This window comes from Theobroma cacao, chromosome 9 (assembly GCF_000208745.1).
Source record: "Theobroma cacao cultivar B97-61/B2 chromosome 9, Criollo_cocoa_genome_V2, whole genome shotgun sequence".
NCBI classification, from domain to species: Eukaryota; Viridiplantae; Streptophyta; class Magnoliopsida; order Malvales; family Malvaceae; genus Theobroma; species Theobroma cacao.
Genome location: NC_030858.1, coordinates 30193420 through 30209552, shown reverse-complemented (window position 1 = coordinate 30209552; position 16133 = coordinate 30193420). Strand labels below are relative to the sequence as shown.

Genomic DNA, 16133 nt, shown 5'->3' with positions numbered 1-16133 from the left:
AATATATTATATAAAATATTTTAAAAATAAAAAACTAATTAAACTTGAAAACAACTCAAAGCCAAGAATTAAGACTTAATGTAATTAGCAACTAGAATTAGTCAACCTCAATTAAATAAGTTAAAATAGAGTAAGTCGCAAATAGCTTAAATTATGGCATCCCTACTTAAAAGTAGACCTAACAATTCGTGTTAACGTGTCGTAAATGTGTCAGACACGATTAGACACGAAACACGTTAAGGTAAAATAAAAACACGACACGTTTAATATTTGTGTCTTAAATTTGAAACACGTACACATACACTAGAATTAGTCAACCTCAATTAAATAAGTTAAAATAGAGTAAGTCACAAATAGCTTAAATTATGGCATCCCTACTTAAAAGTAGACCTAGCAATTCGTATTAACGTATCGTAAACGTGTCAAATACGATTAGACACGAAACACGTTAAGGCAAAATAAGAACACGACACGTTTAATATTTGTGTCTTAAATTTAAAACACGTACACATACACATTTAATACACATGTAATACGACACAACACGATTAACACGTTTATTAAATTTGTTAATATACGACACGACATGATTAATAACACGTTTAACACGATTAAATAAAAATATTTACAATTAAATATAATTTATTATTTAAATTTAAAATCTATAATTATAATAAAACAAAAATAATAATAATATCAAATAATCACTAAAAGTTAAAAATTAGGATTGAGCATGTATAATTACATTATACCCTTTATAAAATTAAAAAAACTTATTAAAATAATTATTTAAAATTATTTATATAAGATTAAAATAGTTTTTAACTATTAATTTTTAATAAGTTAATAAATGTGTCACGTATACACGTTTAAATATGATAACACGATTAAGTAAACGTGTTTTAAATGTGGTTGTCGTGTCAGACACGTTAAGACATGAAACACGTTAATACTAAACCCAAAACCTGTTTAACTCGTATCTTATCGTATCGTGTTAACGTGTCATGTTTAAAATTGTCAGGTCTATTTAAAAGCTTAGTCAAAAAAAGGATTGTTTAGATGATTTTTTAAATCTTAAAAATTATCGTTGTGATTATTTTATTTGTTATAATCATAAAGAGAAGAGATTCTATTATTCAAACTCAACATCTTGAATAAAAATACATCTTAATTATTGAATTGAATATTCCAAAGCAAAACTATAGTTATATTTAGTCAAAAAAAATTTAAAAATATGTTGAAATAAAAAAAAAAAGCAATAACCCCACACTTTTAAATTTTAATTGAAATTTTAAACGAGTCTATTAATCTTCAAAATGAACATTTCGTCTCAAAAATGTAAACACCATTAATAAATATTATGAAAAGATTAAAATATTTTTTTTTAATTTAAAAAATTATTATTATATTTTTTTTGAAAAAAAAGAGAGCACCGATTACTTAAGAAAGAGGTTAATTAATAAAAAATTAATAAAAATTATATAATAATAATTTTTAAAATTAATAAAAAGTAAAATTATCATTTCAATATAATCACATCATCAAATTAATGAAAACACTAATAATTGACAAACAACTGAACCTATATATCTAGTAAAAGATTTTTTTTTGAGATAAAATGTCTATTTTAAAAACTAATAGATTTATTTAAAAATTCGATTAAAATTTAAAAAGTGAGGATAACTTACCTAATATATAATGTGGTCATGGTTTTATATTAACTATATTCTCGAGTACAAGTATATGTTTCCATTGAAGTACATTGTAAAGCAAATTCTCCATGGTACAGAAGTGAAGAAGAAAGATGCAAAAGTGGGAACTACTACTAGAACTATATCACTGTCTCCAATCATAAGCAAAGGAAGAAAAGAAAGTAGTAAGTAGTACATATGGAGCGTAAATGCCATCTTAAATTGGCGCCCTTCTCTTCCTCCTCACCTCACATGGACTTGTACAGCCTCCTCCCCATTTTAGCTGTTACAGAAGCATGGGAAATACCCAAATGAACAAACCAGAAAGAAGGAAATCCACCTTTTTTGACTAGTCACAATAAAGTATGGAGTACTTGCTAACCATAAAAGACACATTTTTTTATTAATATCAAAATATTTCACTTATTTTCTTCCCCACATCTGATTCGCACCTAACATCGAACCCTCTTTCCTCCCTACTTCGGCTCTTCAAGGAGGCCTCATTTCTTCGTTAATAGAAAAAAAGAAAAAGAAAAAGGGGAAAGCCAATTTATATTTCTCTCTCTTTCTTTGCACGTTAAGGGCATTTCCCTGTAAGAGAAAAGAAAGAATATAAGTGTAAGGGGAAAAAACCCCACAAATCCCCCCCTTTCTCTCTTTTTCTTTCCTTGTTTCTTCAATTTCTCTAAAACCCCCTCCAAACCTTCTTCTAGACTGCTACTCGTGAATTTAAATCAGCATTTCCCGTCTGGGTTTTCTTTCTTTTTCTCTCCCCTTTTAGCCTCGATAGATATTTCCATTTTCAAAAACCCCGAAAAGAAAAAGAGAGGGAAAGAAACTAAAAAAAGACCCCAAAAATGAGAAAATGGAGTTTGTGGGCAAATCCGTGAAGAAAAAGTTCAAAGGATTTGGTATTTTCTCAGGAACTGTTAATTCATTTGATTCTTCATCTGGGTTTTTCCAGATCGTTTACGAGGACGGCGATTCCGAGGAACTCGACTTCCACGAAGTTGCTTCTCTTATCATGGCTGATGATTCTAACCCAACCTACGAGCCCAGACCCGACCCGGGCTTAGAGGTTGCCCGTGAGAAGCCGAGGGTTGGAAGGCCGAGGAAACGACGCCGCGTTGAGAGGAAAGTTTGCGTTTGTCCAGGTAATGTAGAGAAGGAAACCCTAGAGAGTAATATGAATGGAAATGTTGATTTAAATGAAAGGTTTGTTGGGAATTTGAAGCAAAATGAGGGTTTTGATGGGAATTTGAGTGAAACCCTAGATGCGAAGGGAGTTGGGTCTCGAAGGGATTTGAATTTGAATTTGAATTTGAATTTGAATAATAATGGGAATGTTGAAATGAAAAATGGGATTGATTTGAATTCTTCTCGGTTTGATTTGAATTTGAATGATACTTATTATAATAATAATTATTTAGATGACGATGGGAAGTTTTGTGGTGGGGGAGAGAATATGAAGAAGAGAGGGTGTATTGATTTGAATTTGGACTTGAATTGCGATTTGGATGACAATATTGATGTTAATTGCAAAACCCAACGGAGGGAATGTGGTTTTGATTTGAATTTAGGGGTTGACGAGGAGATTGGTAAGGATGCTATTGATGTTAACTGTGGACGGCAGGGGCAAGGGAGTGAATCTACCACTTGTGCTGAGATAGTTCAAGAAACGCTGAGAATGGAGCAAAGTGGTTTGGAAGAGGATGCTTCTAACAAGGAATTGAAGGAAGACCATTCATGTTTAGGGTCTATTGAAGGAATCCTTGAGAAAGATAGTGCTGTGGATAGGCATGTTGCCAAGGCTGATGATTGTCAGGGAGTTGGATTAGAGGGTGTCCCTGAGCCTGGTACTGCAGTAATGGATGGGTGCCAAGCTGATACTGGAAGTTCATACAAACAAGCTAGTGGGCGGAGAAAGAGAAGAAAGGTTATAAATGATTTGGATTCTACAACAGAAAGGGTGTTGAGAAGAAGTGCTCGCCGAGGGTCTGCTAAAAATCATGTTTCAAGCACACCACCACCTACAACAGTAACAACATTTGCAGTTGGTGATTTGTCAACATCTCCTTCAGTTAGTGCAGTAACAGAGGAGAAGCCGGTTAGGTCAGGTCGTAAAGTGTCTGAAGAGCCTATTATTCTTCCTCCAAAGCTGCAACTACCACCATCTTCCAAGAATTTGAATTTGGATGGGATTGCTGTACTTGATATTTTTTCTATTTATGCTTGTTTGAGGTCATTTAGTACTTTATTATTTTTAAGTCCCTTCGAGTTGGAGGATTTTGTGGCGGCATTGAAGTGCCAATCTGCCAGCTCATTAATTGATTGTATTCATGTATCCATTTTGCAAACTCTGAGAAAGCATTTGGAGTACCTTTCTAATGAAGGTTCCGAATCTGCTTCTGAATGTTTGAGGTATTTTTATTCTTTTCATTCTTTTTCCTCCCGTCTTTTCCTTTTCAACATAAATTTTGTTTGCCAGTTATCAGTGTTTGATATTTCTTGTTGATCTTACAATGTAGGAGTCTTAATTGGGGTTTCTTGGACTCTATTACGTGGCCCATTTTCATGGTGGAGTATCTACTCATTCATGGTTCAGGATTGAAATGTGGTTTTGATCTTACTAGTTTGAAACTTTTCAGAAGTGACTATTATAAGCAACCTGCAGCTGTTAAGGTTGAGATACTTCAGTGTTTGTGTGATGATATGATTGAGGTGGAAGCCATAAGATCTGAGCTTAATAGAAGGTCTTTGGCATCTGAGTCTGAAATGGATTTTGATCGAAATATGAACATTGAGGGTTCCAAGAAAAGAAAAGGTGCTATGGACGTGTCAGGTGGATCTGGCCTGAGTGAGGAGGTAGTTGATGACACTACAGACTGGAATAGTGATGATTGCTGCCTTTGTAAGATGGATGGGAGTCTAATATGCTGTGATGGCTGTCCTGCTGCTTACCATTCGAAGTGTGTAGGTGTTGTCAATGCCCTTTTGCCAGAAGGTGACTGGTACTGCCCTGAGTGTGCAATTGACAGACATAAGCCTTGGATGAAACCTCGTAAATCACCTAGAGGAGCAGAGCTTTTGGTCATTGATCCTCACGGTCGGTTATATTATAACAGTTCTGGTTACTTGTTAGTGTAAGTTCAATTTACTCAACCTGTAGATATAGGTTATTAAGTAAGACTTACTATGTTATTGTTATTGTTATTGTTGATGAATACATTTCTGTCCTATGAGTGGGTGTTCTCTTCTGGCTGAATGAAGAATAGTGAAAAAAATTTCTTGTCATCAGTAACCTTGTTGACCCATTCATGACAAACTTCATGTTACCCAACATGTAGAAGTAGAAGGGTTATTATATATGACATGATCAATGATCTTTTTGGGAATTGCTTATGTAAATAAAAAAGATCTTTTGTTTGATGATTTGCATTCTTCTAAATATTTAATCATGATTCTATTTTGAAATGATATTGTTGCACAGTTTTTCACCAAAAATTATAATTGCATAGTTCTGCTTGAATTATAATATCATAGCTTTTTTTCTTATTTATAATTTGAATTAGAGGGATTGCCAAAAAAAAGGAAAACATAATTTTTCATCCAGATTATAAATTCTTTTGAATCAGAAGAAGGCAACTTCAGAGTTTGTGACTTGCTACAATAAAATTATTTTTTTTCATCAACCCCGAGGCATCAAGTCCTAAAAACAATTACCAGTTGTTAGGATTTTGTGTTGTTTATGATGAATTTTATTTCTTTCTGATCGACTAACTTACTGCAAGAGTATTTTATGGGGTCATTTAGTTTCATATGGTAGATTTTGAGTTTCTGTATGTGTTTGTTTGGTCTATTTTTCTGAAATTAGTGTCATTTGTCTTCCCCAATCTTTGTTTCTCTCAGCCTCCGTTGTTTCTTATGCATGATACAAACATGTATTTTCCTTGTCATTATATGAAGATGTTGGGCGCTACCCATATAGCATGTTCTTCCTTGCTCAACTGGAATGTTTGAAATATGAAAAATTAGCAGTTTCTACTCTTCTTCCAAAGTATGTTGAATGATTAGGGGAATGGTGTTTTGTTCTTATTTTTCGCTTGACTTCTAAGGTTTTTTTAAGACAATTGGATATGGTTAAGGTAAAATTTGTAAATATTATGATTTCTATTCCATTATTTGAAAGATCTGTATGAAAGGCTTATATTGTATCTATTTGAAAAATCAAAGCAGATATAGCAAATTAATAAATCAAGGCTTTATGTAGAAATGTTGGGGAAACTGGAAGGTTTCAAATAAAAGTTTCCTTCAGATATTTTATTTTATTCAATTTTCACTATTAAGTAGGCTCTGATTGGTTTACCTCTTGTTTATTGGTTTGGCAGTTGTGTATTAACATAGAAGATTTGAATTTTAATTTTTTTTATAAAAATTTTGGCACAAAAGATTATTAATATCCTGGGTGACAATTCTCTTTCAATATGTTGTTGCTTCTGGTGTTACTTTGACATTGTGTTGTTGAAATTGCAGGTTAGATTCATATGATGCTGAGTACTCATTGAATTATTACCACAGAGATGACCTCAATGTTATAATTGATGTGCTAAAATCATCAGATATATTGTATCGTGACATATTAAAAGCAATCCACAAGCAGTGGGATGTAGCTGTTGGCTCAAATGGAGCTAGTAGTAACTTGGACTCTCTGAATTCTGTTTGTTCTGAGACACTGATGAAGGGGCAAATTCCTACAGCTAGCACAGTCCTGCCACCTCTGGCTTCTGGAGAAACAAGTGCAATTAAAAATGAGACTGTTGATGATGGGAAACAGGAAGACAAGGAAGTAGCTGGAAATTCTGGTCATCTTGATGTTGAGGTTACAGAGTCTGCCAACTTGTTGGATTCGGTGGCTGGAACAGAAATCCCATATATAAGTTCTGAAGGGTCAGCTGAAACAATGCAAATGGGTTCGGTCATTCATAACTTCCAGAAACAAGGATCTACTGAGTTCTCAAACCAATCTGAGGTTCCAGGAAAATCCTCAAATCTTGAAGACTGTTCTTTAATATCTAAGGGTTTATATCAAGAAAGCAAGATAAAGTTAGCACCTCAGCAAACCCTATGTGCAATTAATGCAAAAAGAGGTGATGCATCACAAACACCGCCTGGGACTGGCTACTTGAATTACTATAGTTTTGCCCAAACTGCGTCATTAGTTGTAGAAGAGTTAATGGGTAAGCCATCAGAAAAGACAAATGAAGACTCTCTAAAATCTGTTGAGGAGATAATTGCAATGCAGATGAAGGTTATTTTGAAAAAATCGAACAGGTTTCATTGGCCTGATATTAATAATCTATTTGTAGATGCACGCAAAGAAAATTGTGGGTGGTGCTTCTGCTGTAGATATCCAATGGATGATACAGATTGCTTGTTTAAAATTACTTCACGTTGTGTCCAGGAAGTTTCAAAAAGTGAGATGGTTGGCCTTCAGTCAAAGTGGAACAAAAAGGGCCATGTTATAGATGTCATATGCCATGCATTTTCCATTGAAAATCGTTTGCATGGGCTTCTGTCGGGTCCATGGCTGAACCCACAATACATCAAGATCTGGCATAAAAGCATTCTCAAGGCTTCTGATGTTGCATCTCTCAAGCATTTTTTGCTAATGGTAAGTATTTTTTGTCTATTTTCTGCATAACTTGAAGTTTTTTTCACCTATGGTTTTTAGGGGTTCAACTGAGCAGTGTATATGGCATCACCCTAAGTTCTGAGTGACAGAATGTTTAAAGCTAATACCTTAAGACAAATCTGTTTAATAGTTACTGCTAAGTCCAATTCAATCTCTTTCCAATATGCATACTTATTTTTTGGATGGTTGGTTTGGAATTTAATTAAAAGGGCTCTATTTTAAAAAAATGTTATTTATTTTTCTTGATGTGTGTGTGTAATTTGGAGTGGTGTTTAACCGTGGTTCCTGTGAAAATGAGATTTGTTAAAACTGTTATTTCTAAAGGTGGCAATTGGTGCTCAGGTTTGGTTTATTTCAATTTTGACATTTTTGAACAGTTTTGCGCATAGATAGTTGATATTAGAGTTAGATTGGATTAGGTTAGGTTGGTCTGGTCTTTTGGGGTTGTGCAAACTTTTTCCACATTTTTATGAAACCAAATACTAATCGGGTTCAGGTAATTTGGAGTTTGGCTTGGGGTCAAGTCTGAACCTTTAACTTTCTCAGTGAATTCTGGTCGTTTTCAGTCTAGTTCTTAAGAACGTTAGATGGGTTGTTTTTGTTAGGTTAGGTTTTACCATCTCAACTTCTCATTTTTACCCTAGTCATCTATCAACTATAACCACTTAATGCATGTAACTTTGATCAATAATCTAATATATATTACTTCAATCTTATTCTCTCTCTCTTTGTGACATTATTCATGTTGTAACGGGCATGATACAGTTAGAGGCAAATCTACATCATCTTGCTCTTTCAGCAGAGTGGATGAAACATGTCGATTCTGCTGTCACCATGGGTTCTGCTTCTCATGTTGTGACTGCTTCAAGTCGTGCATCTGCTAAGCATGGGATTGCAAGAAAAAGGGGCAGAAGCAATGATGGTGAAAGTAACCCAACTTCTAACCCTGCTGCAGGACCAAGTATTTGTTGGTGGAGGGGTGGTAGGGTTTCTCGTCAATTGTTCAACTGGAAGGTTTTACCTCGCTCTTTGGCTTCTAAGGCTGCTAGGCAAGGTCTGCATTTATCCTCTTTTTCTTCTCATTCTGCTGGTTGATTGTCGTTTTTTTTTAATAACTGAATATGATTCTGAATTTCTTTGAATTTTAAATTCTGCAGGAGGTGGCAAAAAGATACCAGGCATACTCTATCCTGAGAGTTCAGATTTTGCAAGGAGAAGCAAATCTATGGCATGGCGAGCTGCTGTTGAGTCATCAACTAGTATAGAACAACTTGCTTTACAGGTATGATTACCTGATGGCCTCATGTCTTATTTGCAGTAGGGAGTAGTAGCAATTGATGCCAGTCTTCCTGCTGTGTATATTCATTGAATTGTAAATGAATGACTTCCACCTTCATGCAGTGTTAAAATTTCTTCATTAATGCCTTCAAACTGCACGGATTCTAGACACACTGTCCTGAGATTTAAAGTTGCCTTTTCTTTTCCCTTCTATATTCAAATATTGATTCCCTCTCGTGAGGCTATATAGAAAAGACTAGATATAAACCGAATGAGTTTGAAGTTTCGCTATAGAAGGTAGAATTAGTATATTACATCCAGAAACCAGCTTAAAAAGCCAAAGCAATAAATTGGCAAAAGTGAGAGGATGATCACCTTACATTGAAAGACCAATTCATGTAGGGCTCTTATTGAACAAATGAGATTGTCATCCTTCATCTATGGTCAAGCCATAACTGCAAGTTAGAGGTTGGAACTGGAAGGAAGATGATGGGTTTGACAATGAGCCAGGATTAGCTGTCATGACAAGGTCTGGCTATTTGAGACATGTTACTTTTTGCCCTGTGGATCCAATACTATTGAACTTTGGCTAGTGCATTTCCACCTTGTCTTACCCATACTGGATATGCATGCATGTTGCAAAGTATGTATTAATGCTATTTAGTTCTAATATTTGTGGTGTCACTTCTCTTAATTAATTTACACTGACTATGGCTCCAGTCTTTTAGCCATATTGCTGACTATGATTCCAGTCTTTTAGCCATATTACATTAATTTTAAAATGTCTTAAATAGACGGTAGGCAGTCTATAATGTTGTATAATTGGCCTACATGGTTGATTGTTTGCCTTGATTATTTGCATTTTCAGTTACATGTTTATAAGTAAGTTTGTATCAAAATTTTCATAAACCGGCCACTCTTATAAATGCTGGCTTATTTTTCTTATGTTATATTTTCCAGGTAAGAGAACTTGATTCGAACATTAGGTGGGATGACATTGAAAACACTCATGCTCTCCCTATATTAGATAAGGATTTTAAGAAATCAATCAGACTGTTCAAGAAATGTGTTGTGCGCCGAAAATCCATAGAGGGAGATGGGGTGAAGTATCTTCTTGATTTTGGGAAGAGGAGAATCATTCCTGATGTTGTCATGAGACATGGGACTGCAGTTGAAGAATCTTCAAGTGAAAGAAAGAAATATTGGTTGAATGAATCTTATGTGCCCTTGCATCTCTTGAAAAGTTTTGAAGAGAAGAGAATTGCCCGTAAGTCTAGTAAGATGATTTCTGGAAAATCTTCTGAGATCATTAGGGATGCAAAGAACTCATCAAAGAAAAGGGGGTTCTCCTATCTATTTTCTAAAGCTGAAAGATCTGAGTATTATCAGTGTGGGCACTGTAACAAAGATGTCCTCATCAGGTAGAAACAATCATTCTATTACTTCTGAGTGCTTTATCATTTTTAATGGTGTCTCAGTTTCGTGGTATTGGAGGAAAGTTATGGTAGAACAGACGTGACTAAGATTCCCTGTCCCAAATTTTATTGTCAGTCCTTGTTTTCTAAATTGCTAATAACTGAGAAGATTGAAAAAAAAGACTTTAAAAGATATGTAGTGGTAGATATTGGAGCATGATAAAACTTCTTAACGTTTTTTTTCCCCGGTGTTGATAAATAATTATCCCTTTACAAGATAATAGTACTGACTAAATTTGGGAAGTATTTTATTTTTCTTCAGAGGAATAGAATTATTTAGAAACTTCAAGTCTACCCAGTTGTTACTCAAGCACCAATAAGAGAAGTGCCAGGAAAGAATAGAAATAAAACCCTTCATGGACAAATGATTGAAAACTTTGAAATTGAGGGATATTGTTGTTTCTTTATTGCTGGCATGAGTAAAAAATGAAAATAAATTGGTTGATGTGATCTTTGAAAGAAGAAAAGAGTAATTGTCAGGGGATGTATTTGTACATTGGTCTAACTAGTATTTGTAGTCATATGCATTGTGTCTAAATATATTTGCTCAAGTTCACTTTTTAAATTTAAAATATAAAGTTTGAAAGTAGAAATAAGTGATTTTAATTATCAATTATAACTTTCTTCTCGAGAAGAGATTAAGTAAGTTTCTTTTTTACCATTTCAAGTAAAATTTGCTTAAAATTAAATAATGGGTCTTCCAAAATAAAAATGCAATAGTTAGTAAGATAAATGAAAACGACCTTAATGATCAATTTGCTAGGATTTACATTGAGCTCAATAATATTAAATATTATAATAGCACAATGTAGGAATAGAACAAAACTTAATGTCTCATTTCATTCAAAAAGAAAGTTTATAGACATCCATGCTTTTGTAAACAAAAATGCAATAGTAGTAATATGTGAAAAGTGAAAACTGCCTTATGGTTCTCAACCAAAGCAATAAGTAGATGTAATTAGGAAAACTTAACCGATTAAAATAATTTGTTCGGATTTTTGTCAAACTTGATAATATTAAAAGTTATGAAAGGACAATTTAGTAATATAACAAAACTTAATATGTCATAGCATCCAAAAAATGGTCATTAATGATCAGAATTAGATCAATTTTTGGTTTGAATACACGTTGAAGCATATACATTTTCATAGTTAAATGCCTAATCATTAATGGTCTGTTGTCCCTTAAATACCTTTCTCTTATTTACTATGTTTTTGATTTTTTTTTTTTATCAAATTGGCAGGGAAGCTGTACGCTGTCATATTTGTAAGGGTAAGTGGTGCTCTTCTATGCTAAAGTGTATTTGTCTTGTGCTTAAATACATCATATGCTTTTAGAAAGTGATTCTCTGCATGCTTGATGGTATTGCTTTTATAAGCTTCTCACTTGTCACATGCTTCTATGTGCATGTTTTTTCACATTTCTGATTAGTTTGATATAATTTTAGGATTTTTTCATAAGAGGCATGTTAGAAAATCTGCTGGAGCAATCATTGCTGAATGCACGTATACGTGCCACCGATGTCAAGATGGGAAGTCGAATGTTAATGCAAAAAGAGGGGGAAGTGATGCAAAAAGAGGAAAAGGTGACACAAAGGGGGGGAAGACCAACACAAAAAGTGCAAAAAAGCTGCCACAAAAAAGTAAAAAGGCCTCTACAAATTGCAAATCGATGCGGTCAAAAGACAATAAAAAGTCAATTGCCATACGGATGTCACTGCGGTCACAGAAGGATAAAAAGGTTGCTGCCGGTGTGCCACTGCGTCGTTCACCTAGGAAAATAAAATACATTTCTGTGCAAAAGAAAAAGCCTGGTAGGTGCAAGAAAAGCAAACAGAAATCAAAGAAGAAGGCTCCTAAGAAAACGAAGATATGCACTTCTTGGCAGAAGAAGAGAACAAGGGCTTATCATAGTTACTGGCTTAATGGTCTTCGGTTGTCTAGTAAGCCAGACGATGAACGGGTGATGCAATTTCAAAGAAAAATGTTGTTTGCCCCTTCTGAACATATGAATGTCTCTCTCAATCAACCCAAATGTCTTCTTTGTTGTGAAGCAGGATATGCATCCAGTTCAAACTATGTTGCATGTGAAATTTGTGAAGGTAATTGATTTTCATCATTTTTATATCTGTTTTCACTGTTGGTGGTCTATTGTTATAAAGATGGACTGTTGATGCATAAAACTTTTGTTCAGTACATTTGTTTTCATAATATTCCTTTCAAATGATTTATGCAGAGTGGTTTCATGGAGATGCTTATGGACTGAATTCAGAGAACAAAAGCAAGATTATTGGATTTAGGTGTCATGTCTGCTGTAAGAGGACCCCTCCTGTCTGTCCCAATATGGTGGCCACTAGAATTGATGGATCTCAATTGGCTGAGATGCAAAATAGTGTTAGGACTGAATCTTCTGAGGAAGTACATGGGGCTTTCCCTTCTCCATGTCATGTAAATTTAAAAACAGAGTCTCCTTCAAGTGAAACTCGTCAAGGTTTATTGGCAGATGATGACGAGTGCTTCCATAAGGAAGAGCAATTAGGTACCAGTTTGGAAACAAGTCAGGGTCCCATTTTGGAATATAAATTAGAATCAAATGGGACTTTACTTGATAAGAAGCAGGGTATAGATGCACAGCAAATTTCTAACAATGAATTGAAACCAAATACACTAACATCTGATGAGAAGTCTACGTTGGAAGAGAGTAGAATCAATTCAGGACATATAACTGCAACTGCAGTCGATAAGGCAGAGTGCCTTTCCAACGATGTTCAGCTGGATTCATTTGAGACTGAATTGGCATCCTTGGGTCATGACAGCACCCATGATGATCTGGTGAACACAGCAACCTTTCCAAAGTCAGTAGCAGATGGATGCTCTGCTGAGTTGCATCTGGATAAGTTAGCGGCATCAGTTGAATTTTTAGATGATGGAGGAAAAACAACTTAGGTTAGATTTATGGTTTAACATTTAATTGGTGTAACAGGACTGGGACTGGTGTAGAGGCTAGATTTATTGTAGGACTAGGGTTACATGTAAATTTTCTGATGTTGAAATCATGGAAGATTCTTAAATGGTTAATTGGAATGATTCATTTCCAACAGAAAAATAAAAGTTTTATTTGAGCCTATGAATCATAATGCTCTGATCCATATGAAGATTGCTTCACTTAATTGCATTGGTTTTAAGGTTGAAAAGAGTGACAGGAGGCATGTCTGGGAGAAGCCATGAGAGCTATTGGCCAGCCTTCTCGCATTTCTACAACCCCATGGCATGCAAGTCGATGGGTGATCCAGAGGCCTGTCATGACGGCATTATTTCATTCCTCTGGAACTGGTTGGTTGGCCTGATAAAGTGCAGGTGACAGTCACCTCTTAACCTTTTTTCTTATTATTGTTCTTGTTAGTATTTTTGGTAGGAGTCATGGGTTTGCTTATTGGATCTTTGACTTCTACATTTAGTTTTGAATTCTGGTTGACATGAGGGCATATATTATGAATGTTTTATTGTCCCTTTTTTTTTCTCACTTGTGCAATATGATCCTCATAGGTGACCGAACATAGTGGGTTCTGGTGTAGTTTGTTGATGCTGGTGGTGATGGTGATTTTTTTTTTAATTTTAATTTTTATAGAAACTCTCTTATTCCTGAAAGGTTTGCTTCTCTCAAGTTCTCATGCTATTTTGCTCTCTTGCGCTGTTATAGCCATGAGTTTGTTTGATTTGTTTTGGTGTGGTAGCTGAAGCTCTTGTGGGCATTTTAATTGTTATTTTATCTTATCACAGCTATTTCAGATCCTAGAGGCTAGTTTAATTTCCTTCCATCTTCTTTATTATTGTACTTTTTTATGGGAAGGGGCTGATTTTTGGAATGCATGATTTCTGGTGTCAATGTGTCGTAAGTTAGTATTGTATCAAAGAACAATCTTGCAATGTGTTACAGCATGATTAGTAGCCGATATGTAATACCTTCTGCATTGTTGTAAGTTTTTTCCTACAATTCTTGTATATAATGATGTAAAATCTGGTCGAAGTTAGTTATATTTGTTCTCTGTATGGTTTTCTTTCCTTTGTTTTTTTTTTTTTGTACTTTTAGGGAAAAAAAAAGGGGGGGGGGGGGGGGGGAGAGTGGGTGGTTGTTTGGAAGACAATGAAGCACATGAAAGATTCAGAGCCCTCCCTCTGTGCCCTGCCCTTATCTAGTAACGAGGATCTTTAGGCATTTGCTTTCTTAAATCTTCTCATGAATCTCATCCTGTTGTACTTTTGCGGGGTATGTTGAACACAATGAATTTCTTCCAATAGGTTTTCACTCCGAATAAAATTTAATTTGACATGTACTATATTTTTTATGAAAAGACTATTGTTGTAGGTGCCATCACCAGGTGGGGGACTGAAATTTGCCATAATGAAGCTCAAGTGACTACATGGCTACCTTGATTTTGTCTAGGGACCAATGATTCGGGAAATACTTGTGGGTGCAGGGTATTTAAAAGTTGCTACAATACATATTCACTTTAGATTTACCAAAGAAATATCATATGCAATTTAGCATTTGCATTATTTATTTAGTTTTATTGACAATGTGTGTTATTAATAAGATAGGTGGAACAAGTGTGAGCCGAGCGTGGTAATTTGTATTGTATTGATCACAAAAGGGGTGTTGGATGTTTGAAGGTTTTTGCTTCATAGAGGTAATGGGTGGTGAACTTGTTGAAGGGGCTGGGATCGACTGAATTTTTGTAGCATGTTGTGATTTCCAAGTGAACTAAAGTTATTTGTTTGTTTTGGCTTTGAATAGGTGGGTGTCATTCTAGACAAGACAAGGAAGCACGTACGTTGGATGTTGGAAGCACATATAAGCGACTGACCTGAATACTACCATGCTAGCAATTGTTCTTTGTTAAAATTTGCCCTGTTTTTTTTTTTTTTTCCATATTTTGACTAATATATGTATAAAATAGTACTAATATTTTTATGTATTATACTTGTAAATGATCAATATGAAAATTATGTACATTGGTTTGAATGAGATTAAAGCATCATCATGTACTAAAAGTTGTGCTCCTGCTCATTGCTCCTTTTAAGGAGGAGAAAATTCTACAGTTTAGTCTTTATTACAAGGAGGAGAAACAAATTTTAAAATAAATTTGTAAAAATATTTCTGAGCGGTGGAAGGAAATCCATTACGACTAGGTAGTGTTAGTCATACCAAAACTGGTGGTTGCAGTTTATTGGTCCGTTCAACATTATTTGACGATTGCTTCATGATTCTTTACCAGCTGCTTCTTGATTGACAACGAGAGGATTATTATCTTCATCTGCCTGTTCATGTTGTGGGTCAACCGAAGAGAATGTAGCTCATGTGTTACGTGACTGCAGCAGAGTTAAACAGATGTGGGTAGCTATCAATCCAGGCCTGGCGAATAGCGGGTTTTTTGAGCAGGATTTACAAGGTTGGATACCGACCAACATGCGGAGTTCGCTGTTCTTGCATGAAACAAATCCCATGGGGTTCCATATTTATTTACTCATTATGGTGTTTTTGGGTTTGGCGCAATCTATTCATATTTGATGGCAAATTTTCTTGGCCTTATAATGGAAAGCAAATTATATGGTCAAAATCCAAAGAAGCCTGGGACATTTTACCTTGGGACCATCAAAGGATCAAGCAAGAAATAGTGGTTAGCTGGACAAAGCCTGTGGCACCATTTGTAAAGGTGAATGTAGATGGTAGTGCTAGAGGGCAACCAGGATTAGCGGCAGCGGGTGGACTGCTTAGAGATGCGATGCAACTCGTGCATGGTTAACAGGTTTCCTCTCTAACAGCGGACTTTGGGCAATCTATTATGGATTACAATTGTGTTACGAGAAAGTACAAAGTGAAAACTGACTCATTGTTGACTTGCAAAAAATAAGGAACCAGGACAATGATTTGGAGCTTAATATTCAACTCATGGAATCAATCCGACAGTTTTTAAATAAGAATTGAAAATATAGTTTA

At 35.0% G+C, this 16133-nt stretch overlaps 1 protein-coding gene across 1 annotated transcript; it reads left to right on the top strand.

Annotated features, from left to right (window-relative positions):
* On the top strand, positions 2080 to 13272 carry LOC18589913 (DDT domain-containing protein PTM). Its single transcript, XM_018127586.1, has 9 exons — positions 2080 to 4112; positions 4220 to 4834; positions 6225 to 7362; positions 8149 to 8437; positions 8541 to 8665; positions 9622 to 10082; positions 11380 to 11408; positions 11584 to 12237; positions 12372 to 13272. The coding sequence occupies exons 1-9, from the start codon at positions 2557 to 2559 to the stop codon at positions 13079 to 13081; spliced, it is 5577 nt and encodes a 1858-aa protein (XP_017983075.1). The 5' UTR covers positions 2080 to 2556; the 3' UTR covers positions 13082 to 13272.

Coding starts and splice junctions, on each gene's coding strand:
- LOC18589913 (XM_018127586.1), top strand. CDS start 2,557: ATGGAGTTTGTGGGCAAATCCGTGAAGAAAAAGTTCAAAGGATTTGGT. Junction 10,083..11,379: donor AACAAAGATGTCCTCATCAG/GTAGAAACAATC, acceptor TCAAATTGGCAG/GGAAGCTGTACGCTGTCATA. Junction 12,238..12,371: donor TGCATGTGAAATTTGTGAAG/GTAATTGATTTT, acceptor TGATTTATGCAG/AGTGGTTTCATGGAGATGCT.